General features: G+C 43.9%; 1 protein-coding gene across 1 annotated transcript in view; it reads right to left on the bottom strand.

The window, feature by feature from the left end:
* The window catches only part of LARGE (like-glycosyltransferase), a 375,239-nt gene that overhangs the window by 51,470 nt on the left and 310,893 nt on the right, over positions 1–12,876 (bottom strand). The window contains exon 4 of the mRNA XM_011938453.1: positions 6,939–7,021. Within this exon, the coding sequence (XP_011793843.1) occupies positions 6,939–7,021 (83 nt within the window). The remainder of the gene's footprint in view (positions 1–6,938; positions 7,022–12,876) is intronic.

The raw sequence follows: 12,876 nt of genomic DNA, 5'->3' as shown, positions 1-12,876 counted from the left end.
CATAAAAATGATAACTTCTTTGTGGTGAGAAGCTCAGATTCCGAAGCTAGACTGCCTGGTTTCCAACCGGGCTCTGCCCATCTTCTCCCTGAGACCTTGAGCCATGACTTAGCATATTGTTCCTTAGTTTCACTCTCAGTAAAATGGGCATCATACTAGTGCTCACCTCCTGAAGGCATATGAGGAATCAATGCATTAGTATCTGGGAAACACTTGGAACAGACCCTGATACAGAGCAAGAGCTACATTTGTATTTGTTAAATAAATAAAATACAGACAAGTTTTACATAGAGCCTATCTTCCCATATTCAAAACGGGGCTCTATGGCAGGTTGAGAAACAAGTCAAAGCTCCAAGATGTAGAGTCACTCGCTTAGCGTCACCCAGCTTAGTCCTGGTAGGAGCAGAACCAGAACCTAGGCCTGCTTCTTTGTTTTATTCAAATTCTATGAACAACTTAGACAGTTCTACAATGAATTCGAGCCTGAATAAGGGAAAAGACAATTAAAGGCAGATACTGGTCATGAATATGCTCTTTTATTCACCATGTCCTTCAGGGGCACAAGTGAGGTTTAAAAAAACAAAACCAAAAACAACTACTTGATATGCAAAGTAAGGCAAATAACCCAGCTTCATTCTGCCAACAGGGCTATAGAGTATGAGAGTACGCAGATCATGCTAGCAAACAAATATTAAATTTTTACAAGCTGATCCACCTTCCTGCCCAGGAGGTAAACACTTAGTTGCTAAATAAATATTTCTTCTCTCTGCTCCCTAAGAGTTTAGTTTCTTTGAAGACCAGCAATATTTCCCAGTTTATTTGCAACTGGTATTGGAGTCACAGGCATGCCCCCCAGTCTTCCTCTGAATATCCTGCTATCTAGGTGATATAGACATATATTGTGCCATTTTCTACTGGGTAACGAACAAACCTTTGTCCTTTATAATTTGTATATATTTTTCTCATCCATCTTTCTTCTTCACCATAGAGGTTGTATGGTGACACAACCAAAAATATATTTAACACTGAAAACAAAAACAAGATTATGCCCAGGCACGGTAGCTCACACCTATAACCCCACCCAGCTCTTCGGGAAGCCGATGCGGGTGGATCATCTGAGGTCAGGAGTTTCAGACCAGCCAGGCTAACATGGTAAAACCCCATCTCCACTAAACAAATACAAAAAAAATTAGCCGGGCGTGGTGGCGCATGCCTATAGTCCCAGCTACTTAAGAGGCTGAGGCAGAAGAATCGGTTGAACCCAGAAGGTGGAGGTTTCAGTGCGCCGAGATTGCGTCAAGATCAGGCCACTGCACTCCAGCCTGGATGACAGGACAAGACTGTCTAAAAAAAAAACAAGATATTTCTATCACCCAAACACAACATGCAAAAGTTCTATTTCTTATGTATTTTCTGCTGGTCTGTATTTTGACCCTGTATATGTGTACTGTCACATATACGCATGTGTTTATATACTGAAATATATACTATGCATCCCATTTTAAATTATATTTTCCCTTATTTTTTTTTTTTTAATTTATTTTTTTTTTGAGACGGAGTCTCACTCTGTCGCCCAGGCTGGAGTGCAGTGGCCAGATCTCAGCTCACTGCAAGCTCCACCTCCCAGGTTCACGCCATTCTCCTGCCTCAGCCTCCCGAGTAGCTGGGACTACAGGCACCCGCCACCTCACCCGGCTAGTTTTTTGTATTTTTTAGTAGAGACGGGGTTTCACCATGTTTGCCAGGATGATCTCGATCTCCTGACCTCGTGATCCGCCCGTCTCGGCCTCCCAAAGTGCTGGGATTACAGGCTTGAGCCACCGCGCCCGGCCTATTTTCCCTTATTTTTATAAGCATTGCTTCATGGTATACCATACTTTTCAAAACTGAGTATATGGTTTACTATAAGAGAATGTTCCATTTTTTATTCTGTTCTTAAGTATTATCCAATTTTATAATTACAAAGCAATATTTTATAAAAGGCTTTTCTATTGTTAGGGTTATCTTTTTAAGGGAGAGTCCCTAAGGTGGGCATACTGGGTCAAGGTCTTCCCACATTGTATGAATTTCTCTCCAACAGGTCACAGCAATTGTCAGTGTTGGCATTAGTGTGCAAGCGTGCCTTTATTCCTCTTTTACTATCTTTTAAAAGATGTCATCAAGCATATGGCAGAAGTAAAATTGATTTGATGTAACAAAGCAAGCCTTAAATGAAAATTTGCTAAAAATCTTGTCTGGAAAATAAATTTAATTACTGTAATTAACAGTGAAAGCCAAAAGAAGCATCCTGCACCACTATTATTATACTATTATTAACATTAGTAAGGTACTTCATTTGTCAATGTATTTTATAACCATGTATTAGTTAATCCCCATAATGTGCTTGGGAAGCAATGAAGCTATTTATAGCTGGACTTTCTGAGCCGAAAGTCTTTCAAAAGTCCTTTTGTCTTGATATCTCAACTCATCACCAGCATATCAATTCACAGAATCATTCCCATTTGTATAATTTCAGGGATGACAGGAACTTCCATGGTAATTTGGTCCAAGGTGGTCAGCAGTCATTAAAATGGTATACGGTAAATGCACCTGACAGCAACAACTTAAGCATACCCTGAGAATGACCCTGTATGACAGACGCATCTCAATGTGTGTTCTGAACTGGAGAATCCAGGAGAGGCCAACCTGGAGATTCATTCCTTGTCTATAAGAACCTTTAGAGCTCCCAAACTGTCCCACAGAATACAGGCCATAAGGGGAATTGAGGCCCTGAGTTTTGGGGTGATTGAAGTGGTGCGACTTTGCAACCTCCTGGTGCCACCCCCACTGGAGGTTGTTAGGGAAAGGGTGCTGGTATGGGTAGGCTCTGTGTCCCCACCCAAATCTCATCTTGAATTGTAATCCCTATAATCCCTATATCGCCACGTGTCAAGGGAGAGACCAGGTGGAGGTTACTGAATTATGGGGGTGGTTTCCCCCATGCTGTTCTCATGATAGTGAGTGAGTGAGTTCTCACCAGATCTGATGGCTTTCTAGAGTGATCTTCCCCCTTCACTCAGCACTTCGCCTTCCTGCCGTCTTGTGAAGAAGATGCCATGATTGTAGGTTTCCTGAGGCTTCCCCAGCCATGCTAAGCTGTGAGTCAATTAAACCCCTTTCCTTTATAAATTACCCAGTCTCAAGCAGTTCTTTATACTAGTATGAAAATGGACTAATACGGGTACGAAGTGAAAATGTTATATAAACTGCGTGCCTTTCATAAGTAGTTGCAGTTTTCCTGCCCAGCCTGCTGCTACTGCATCCTAGGGTTCTCCTGACCAGCCTGTTGCCACTGGGCTATACATAAGGCAGAGCTGTCCAGCCCACTGCCGCTGGAATCTCTTCCCATATATGTAAGCTCCCAGTTAAACCCAACGTCTCATTTGCTGGCCCTGGGTCTCTTCTTTCACCTCTTGAACCTGGTGCCATGCCCACTGGAGTAGACAGGGGCTCAGCATAACAAATGGGATGCAGAATTTTCATAGCACATACTAAGGATTTGCTTTCTTCTCAAGTCCCCATGCTGCCTTAAAAGTATGACATGCCATCAGCAGTTAATAATACTACTACTGCTATTTTTAAATTTAACATCTTTGTGCTGCACTGTTACTGTAGGAGTAAAAGTTTATACCCAACAGGATTCTTACAGTTTCAACAACTATTCGATTATTTGATTTGCAGCTAAAGCAACAGGAATAAAATTTATACACAACACCAGAGGTTTTTATGACCTTTAACTTTGTTATAATTGACAAGTAGCATAATTGAATACCTTTAATCATGCAAAGGCCCTTTTGTAGAAAGTGGGCTTTTTTGTTGTAGTTGTTGTTAACCAGGGAGGGACCTGATACCTCATGGCAACAAGTAGTAAATACATAAAAGGCTGAAGACCACTCATCTACTTCAGTGCTTAAGTGTACAAAATGCCTGGTTTTAAGCCACAGGATGAAGGCCGTAGTACTGAAAGGAGCCTTCAAAACTGCAGAGAAACAATAACAATGGGGAGGGGCATATCACCTCAGTTCAGAGGACAGTAGGTCAAGCCCCATTTGGTCATTCTTTATCTGGTGTTCCCATTTCCTCCTCAAATATACAACTAAAATCATAACTCCAACTGGACAGCGCTATGACGAAGAACTGACAGCCTCTATAGTGAACTGTTATCTATTTGTTGATTGCTTACTTCTCCTATCCACTTCCTCATTCAGGTTGGGCAGTGAACTTGACGCTTGCTAACTTGCCAGCTTGCTGCAGGCACATAAGGGGCCCAGCAAAAGAAACGCACTGGTGAGTCCAGTAGAAACAACTGAACTAATATGAAAATGTTTTAGACCAATAAGTTTTAGGGTGAACTGACACACAGCAAAAGTTAACTGATTAAAACAACTAAAGTCTAAAGAGTTAAAATGGCTGGGGGCAGTGGCTCACACCTGTAATCTCTGCACTTTGGGAGGCCAAAGCAGGTGGATCACCTGAGGTCAGGAGTTCGGGACCAGCCTGGCCAACATGGAGAAATCCTGTCTCTACTAAAAATACAAAAATTAGCTGGGTGTGGTGGCGGGCGCCTATAAAGCCAGCTACTTGGGGAGGCTGAGGCAGGAGAATCACTGAAATCCAGGAGGCAGAGGTTACAGTGAGCCAAGATTGCACCATCGCACTCCAGCCTTGACAACAAGAGCGAAACTCTGTCTCAGAAAAATAAATAAATAAAAATAAAGTTAAAATGACCTGCTGAAAATCACTCAGCTATATAGTGTCATGAATGTGGAACTGAACTAAGTCTGGGCTGGATATATTAGCTAATTGATTGAATAATAAATATCTTCATGTTCTTTATTAATGAACTCCTCTGGATTGACTTGTCAAATAAGTTAACATTTATTGAGCATGTAATATCTGTCAGGTACTTTGCTAAGATACTAGGGACATAGAAAATGACGGCATGGGTTCTGTCTTCCAGAAAGCCCACATTTTGCTACAGCAGACCTATAATGAATAGATATATAAAACATAATGTAATAGATCTAATGATGGAAAGATGCACAGGGTATTGTGGGCTGGTAGACGAGAAACCCCAATCCAGGCAGAAGGTTGGCTTCCTGTTAGAAAAGATGCTTATGTAAAGTCTGAAAGACTAAGAGGGAGTTTGCCAATGTGAGGGTGGGAGGAAATGGAGAAGGAGGGAGAAATGGGTAGACAGAGCAGCATAACGAGACACAACAGGCCGGACACGCTATGCGGGGGCTGGGGAGCTACAAGCAGTTCAGAGCTGCTGGAGTCTGAAGTCAAAGCAAAAAGAGGAGACAGAAAGCACCATGGAGATCAACCTGGTCTTTGTGCCATGGTAAAGAGGTTTGATTTCCACCCCTTGACAAGGAGAAGCCGCTAAAAGGTTTTGAGAAATCAGATGTGCCTGTTTGAAATGTCATTCTGGACTCACAGCAGATGATCTGAAGAGTAACACTGGGGAGGCAGGAAGGATACATGAAGGTGAGAGGACAGGTGGCCCTGAACGACATCAGTTGTCGTGGGGATGGAGAGAAGGGGGGAGAAAGTGAAAACTATCTCAGAGGGAGAATTGCAAAGCACTGACTGCAGATGGGCTTGTTGGAAGACAGAGAGAAGGTGGAACCAATGATGAAATCCCAGTTGCTTGCAGGGTTGGTAGGTCTGGGAAGCCCACCATGGCTCCCATCTTTGTTTATGCCATTGACAGATTCAGGTGCAGCATTTTACATGGATCTCTGTTCAGCTGACCTCTGAAAACTTTTCACCACTATTCCTACTATGGAGAGCCTCCTGGATCCTGACTCATCCACCCAATAGATTTCCATGCTGTTGGCTACAGCTGTGGATAAGCTTCATCCAAACCCTTGGCCAGAGTGTTAAAGCAGAGCCAAGGGCACTGGCTGGAACCGTGAACGCCATTCTGGATAGGACCCTGGGTATGTGTAGACACCAATCAAAATAGTGAGGAACAGAAGAAAAGTTCCCAGAGAAAGCAGAAGCCAGTGCTGGAAGTGTCACAAGGAGAAGTGATGAGCATCCAGAGGCATTATCACTTCCAGGTAGAAGAAGAACCAATCCTTAAGATGATGGTTCCCATGGGGGATCCATCAGAGTCAATGGGGATCATCCACAGGTTGGGAAACTTTAATGTAAGGCAGGACTTTTTTAGTCAGAAATGCCCAGTAGTGGGACAGCCACATCAGAATAGAGGAAGTCAGTGGAACACCACGGACTAGGTGGATAAAACAAGAGAAATTTATTTTCCCACCATCTATGCGGCTAGAAGTCCAACATCTTTTGAGGCCGCTCTCTTGACTTGCAGATGGCCTCCTTCTCAATGTATGTTCACATGGTCTGTGTTTGGCACATGTCTGTATCCTAATCCCCCCCCCTTTTTTTTTTTTTTAAGGACACCTGTCATATTAGATTAGGGCCTACTATAAGGACCCCATTTTAATCTAATTAAATACCCTATCTCCAAATACAGTCATATTCTCAGGTACCAGGGATGAGGGCCTCAACATAAGAACTGTGGTGGACATAACTCAATCCGTAACACAACCTACCGACAAGGATGTATAACAACTGAGGTCTGGTAAATGCTAGGCAGGGGAAGCCGATAGAGAGACCGAAGCATCGGATGTGAGGTATCCTTTAAGATTGCATTAGGTCTGAGAGTTACAATTCTAAACATGGCAAGACAGCACCTAATCGCTGTCATTAAACATTGTTAACACAATCATCTCCTCAGGGTTTCAGACAAAAATTACACTTTTATGGCAGCTAGAATGATTGATGAGAAATTCTGCTGTTATTTAACCCTTCCCCAAGGAAATACACAGACAGGCAGTGACAGACCTCTGCCCACACAGCACAGAAGTTGTTCTTACCTATGGAACAGGACGGATTTGACCAGGGTGACGACATCCCGGCTGGCATTGTATCCGGCGCAGACAATAGCAACGTGGATTGTCTGGGAAGAAAAGAGGACAGGGTGAGCAGTCAAACAGACGGAAGAAGGCCTTCCTGGTGCTTCAGATCACACTAGAAAGAAAAATGGCCCTGATTTCTTTTTGGCATCATTAGAAAACAAAGGACACCGTCTGCAGCTGTGGAAAATAACTCAAGACGGTTTTATGAAGGCCTTTTTAATCGGTTTATGGAGCTATTATCATTTGGAAACCATTAAGTCTCCTTCCAATTACATTTTGGGGACAAGAGAGATGGTGATTGGCTCAAATAGGCAAACAGTGAGTCTCCTGTCCCCAAGCTGAGTGACAATGACAACTGGTTAAACAGAGAGGAAAGAAATACATCCTGAAAGTATGAACCAACAATCGGGGATCTCACACTAAGAAGTTATGGCTCGGAGAGTTTGTGAAATGTTTCCACAAGATGTGTTGGGTTAGAGTCAACCTAATAAAAGGGCCAAAGGGGACACATGGACACCCCTGCACCCCATCTGGGATACAGTTCAAAGAACGGAAGACTGGCAGAACTGAAGGGAACCCAAGGGGTCATCTCAACTAAGTAGCCAGGAGCATGGGCCTCAGACATGAATCCTTGAACCCACGGTGACCCTGGGAGAGCTACAGGGTCCACTAACTCATTGCCACTTAAGCGTCATGACACGTGTCTTGCAGGATGGTGCTAAGGAGTGAGGGAACAATGTCAAGAGGGGAATATACTGCCCACCACACTGAGTTCCAATGGTGCCAAAAAAGGACCTCCAGAGCTGGGCTTCTCAAATGGAGTGCCGAGGCACCTCAGTGTGCCATGATTGAATTATAGGTGACAAATACACTCATCTGTTTACGCCCTCTAAGTTACTGGGCAGGGCTGTCATCCTCAAGCAACTTTTCTATTTTCCTCCTGCACCACAGCAGTTATCATTTTCTATGTGTAGCACAACTTGAAAAAGATCGGAAAGCACCACTCTAGGGCATCCCGGACAAGACATCATCATCCAGCCTCGGAAAGAATGGACAGTTCACACTTCTGGATTTTGTCCTTTCTACGGAAGCACAGCCTTCCTTGAATGGAAACCTGCCTCTTAACACGCACTCCAGTTGCGTTCAGTCCTGGGCGTATTGTAGAAAGATGACGTTTCCTCCAGTATTCAATACATCCATTAAAGGAGGGCACCTGAGAGCTGCCTTTTCTTTTCCAGAACTCCTCACAGCTCCTGCTCCCATGACACGGGCTTCCAGATACCTCGTTATCCCAACCAGCCATGTCAAAATGCAGTCCTGATATCTGGGTCCCTCCCATACAGGGTGACGTGACAATGTCCTCTGGTTCCCAGGCCTCCTTCATCACCCCACTTTCTTAGATCAGCACGGGAGGTTCGGCCATCAGGGATGAACCATCCCGCAGCCTCAAATCCACATCCATGACTCATTTAACCCCAATGACCTTCACCCCACCTTGGACACCTATTCCCAGTACGAGAAACTGGACCTTGGCTTCATATAGAATCTAATTTTCTCAGAAATCCTACAATTATGGGCTTGCCATATGAGTAGGACTCTCAGAGCCTCGTATCACTCTACCACTCTTCTTCCTCTATGGAGGGTCCCTTTGCCCTTGACTGTGAGGCTCCATGCCGGCCCCCACCAGGGCTCATCTGAACCGTCACCCCACTCTGCTCTCATCTCCCGTATATACCCTACCCCCACACTCAAAATGCAAATTCCCAACCCAGATGGGTGCTACAGTCCCGGCCTCTGCTCTTATACTTGCTTCCAAGAAGAAAGAGGAGGGGAGATGAAAGAGAGGAATGAGAAGCATCATGAAAGCTAGCATGTAGTGAGCAAATGATGACATTCCAGACACTGTGCTTAATATTACCAGATTTCAGGCTCACAGTTGTATGAGACAGGTACAATATTATCATTTTAGTATCACACATCAGGAAACTCAGGCTTAGAGAAGTGGGATTTGAATTCTGGAACAGATTGTTTTTGCTGTTTTCTGAGACAGAGTCTCACTTTGTCACCCAGGCTGGAATGAAGTGGTGCGATCTCAGCTCACTGCAACCTCCGCCTCCTGGGTTCAAGTGATTCTCCTGCCTCAGCCTCCTGAGTAGCTAGGATTACAAGCACCCACCACTATGCCCAGGTAATTTTTGTATTTTTAGTAGAGCTGGGGTTTCACCACGTTGGTCAGGCTGGTCTCAAACTTCTGACCTCGAGTGATCCACTCACCTTGGCCTCCCAAAGTGCTGGGATTACAGGCATAAGCCATTGTGCCCCGCCTGGAACAGATTCTTACCCCTGGTGGTACATCAGAAACACTCAAAAGATTTGTAAGATATCCTCTGTGCCCCAGGCCCTCCATCCCTCAGACCAGTAATTCACAGTCCCTGATGCCCAGGAGCTTCAAATGCTCTACTGGAAGGCAGTACTTCTCAACCAGGGACAATTCACCTCCCTATCCTCCAACCCTCAGGAAATCTGCAATGCCTGGAAGCAGTCTTGGATGTCACTACTTGGTGGGTCCGGGGTTGGGGGCAGGGGGATGCTACTAGCATCTGTGAGTAGAGGCCAGGGATACTGCTAAACATCCCACAATGTACATGACAGTCCCCAAAACAAAGACCTATCCTTCCCCAAATCTCAAGAGGACTGCTGTTAGAAAACCCTGTATGAGGGATGAGGGAGCAAAATGGAGCAAAATGAAGCAAAATGGAGCAAAATGAAGTGATGTCAGATCGCTCTGGGTTTTCTGGTACCTTTTTTTCAGGCTAATTTATGCATATTTTAATTTCTCCACCTGTAAAAGAAAGACACCATGGCTTATCTCTGCATAATATCTGTAAAAGACTCAGGATGAAAGATTATAATGCAGATGTAACTGTCACCATTTCAATCATGAGGGAAATGAATAGGAAAACGCCTGCACATGGAAGACATAACTGGGAAGGGGATGAGAATGGGGAAAAACACGCTGAATCAGGCTCTTCAGAATCGCAAATATTTAAACATACGGCCTCAGAGATACCAAACTTTGTCTTGGCTTCAGGGTTCAGGGACTTTTTAAAACGGACCCATTAAATGCAAGCATAAGCATGCACATTCTCAAACATTTTACATAATTTTCCAATCTCTTCAGTTTCATCGAATACACCTGCCACCATGAATAAATGCATCATCTGGAGGCGTAGCAGCAGGGCCCTGCTACCCGGGAAAGCAGAAAATCACAGTGGCATCGACTATGCTCTTAGAGGAGTTTTGGGTGGTGCAAAATTTGGGGTTACAGAAGTGAACCATGAGTGGGGCAGGGGTTGGAGTGAGAATGGGGAGAGCAGGGAGAAAGCTAAATGATCCTCGAAAGAATGGGGTCTCAAAAATGGTTTTGTCCTGTGACTTTAGGGCTTCAAGCTATTAAGTTCAGTTTTTAAGCTTCTTGGTGTGGTAGATTAAAAATGGTTACAACTACTCAACATTCCTCCTATCAAAGGGTTGAGTCTTGGCTCATGCCTGTGGCTCACTCTGGGAGGCCAAGGCAGGCGGATCATCTGAGGTAAAGAGTTCGAGACCAGCCTGGCCAACATGGTGGCACACACCATCACTGCTGGCTAATTTTGCTGGGTGTGGTGACTCATGCCTGTAATCCCAGCGCTTTGGGAGGCCGAGGCGGGCAGATCACCTGAGGTCAGGAGTTTGAGACCAGCCTGGCTAACATGGTGAAACTCCGTTTCTACTAAAAATACAAAAAATTAGCTGGGCGTGGTGGCACGTGCCTATAATCCCAGCTACTCAGGAGGCTGAGGCAGGAGAGTTGCTTGAACCTGGGAGGCGGAAGGTGCACTGAGCCCAGATCTCGCCATTGCACTCCAGCTTAGGCAACAAGAGCAAAACTCTGTCTCAAACCGCACCCCCCCTCAAAAAAACCCAAAAACCAAAAAACAAACAAACAAACCAAATGTTGGGATCTGAATGTCAGAATCAGTGACCACTGGTCCTTGCACTAGGCCTTCCTCTCTATACCTGCAGTTACAGTCATGCTTTGCTTAACAACACAGATGGCCGGGCGTGGTGGCTCACGCCTGTAATCCCAGCACTTTGGGAGGCCGAGGCGGGTGGATCACGAGGTCAGTAGATTGAGATCATCCTGGCTAACACGGTGAAACCCCGTCTCTACTAAAAACACACACACAAAAATTAGCCGGGCGTGGTGGTGAGCACCTGTAGTCCCAGCTACTTGGGAGGCTGAGGCAGGAAAAAGGAGAGAACCCGGGGGGCGGAGCTTGCAGTGAGCCGAGACGGCGCCACTGCACTCCAGCCTGGGCAACAGAGTGAGACTCTGTCTCAAAAAAAATAAATAAACAAAAAACCACAGATATCTTCTGAGTAGCCTATCATCGTTAGGTGACTTTGTCTTCCGAGCAACTTTAGAGTGCACTTACACAACCCTAGATGGTATAGCCTTCAACACACAAAGGTTATATAATAGAGTCTATTGCTCCTAGTCTAGAAATGTGTATACATGATACTACGCTGAATCCTGTAGACAACTGTAACACAATGGTGAGTACTTCTCTCTCTTAACATAGAAAAGGTACAGTAAAAATATAAGAAAAAAAATGGTACACCTGTATAGGGTACTCATCATGATTACAGTTCTCAGAAATGGAAGTAGCTCTGGGTGAGTCAGTGAGTGAGCGGTCAAAGAATGTGAAGGCCTGGGACATTCTAGTACACTACTGTGTACACTTAGTTCATAAACATGGTATACTTAGACTACACTAAATTTATAAAAAATATTTTTCTTTCTTCAATAATAAATTAAACTTAGCTTACTGGAACTTTTTTACTTTACAAATTTTAATTTTTTTTAAACTATCTCTATTTTTAAAGAGATGGGGTCTTGCTACATTGTCCAGGCTAGAGTACAGTGGTTATTCACAGCCATGATCAAAGCACACAACAGCTTTGAACTCCTGGGCTCAAGCAACCTTCCCGTCTCAGCTTCCAGAGTATCTGGGACTATAAGTGCGCCCCACTGTGCCTGGCTCTTAACTTTTCGACTCTTTTATAACAACACATAGTTTGAAACACAAACACCTTGTACAGCTATATGAAAATATTTTTCTTTATATTCTTATTCTATAAGCAGTTTTCTATTTTTAAAATAATTTATTTTTAACTTTTAAAACTTTTTTGTTAAAAACTAAGACACAAACACACACCTTAGCCTAGGCCTACATAGAGTCAGGATCATCAATATCACTCTCTTCTACCTTCTTACCTTGTCCCACTGGAAGGTCTTCAGGGGCATTAACACACACGGAGCTGTCATCTCGTGGGATAATAATGCCTTCTGAAATACCTCCTGAAGGACCTGCCTGAGGCTGTTTTACAGTTAACTTAAAAAAAAACATAAGTAGAAGGAATACACTAAAATAATGATAGTATGACAAATACATACACTAGTAACAGCCATTTTTTATCAAGTATTATGTACTGTACATAATTGCACTATAGTTTTATATAAATGGCAGTGCAGTAGGTTTGTTGACACCAACATCACCGAACACGAGTAATGTGTTGCACGTGATGTTAAGATGGCTATGATGTCACTAGGCAATAGGAATTTTTAGCTCCATTATGATCTGATGGGAGCAGTGTGGTATATGCAGTCTGCTATTGACAGATGTCATTACACAACACGTGACTATATAAACGTAACACTCATGTTTCTCTGTCACAAAGTCCAGATGGAGGATGATATGATGTTCTCATTTGCCCCTCCAACTCACTCTCTAGCCTTCTCCTAATTGTCCTGTGTCTGGAGAGTCTGGCCTTTTTGTTTGGTTTTTTGAGA

Source organism: Colobus angolensis, unplaced genomic scaffold (genome assembly GCF_000951035.1).
Source record: "Colobus angolensis palliatus isolate OR3802 unplaced genomic scaffold, Cang.pa_1.0 Scaffold173, whole genome shotgun sequence".
NCBI lineage: Eukaryota > Metazoa > Chordata > Mammalia > Primates > Cercopithecidae > Colobus > Colobus angolensis.
This window is presented reverse-complemented; position numbering and strand designations above follow the sequence as displayed.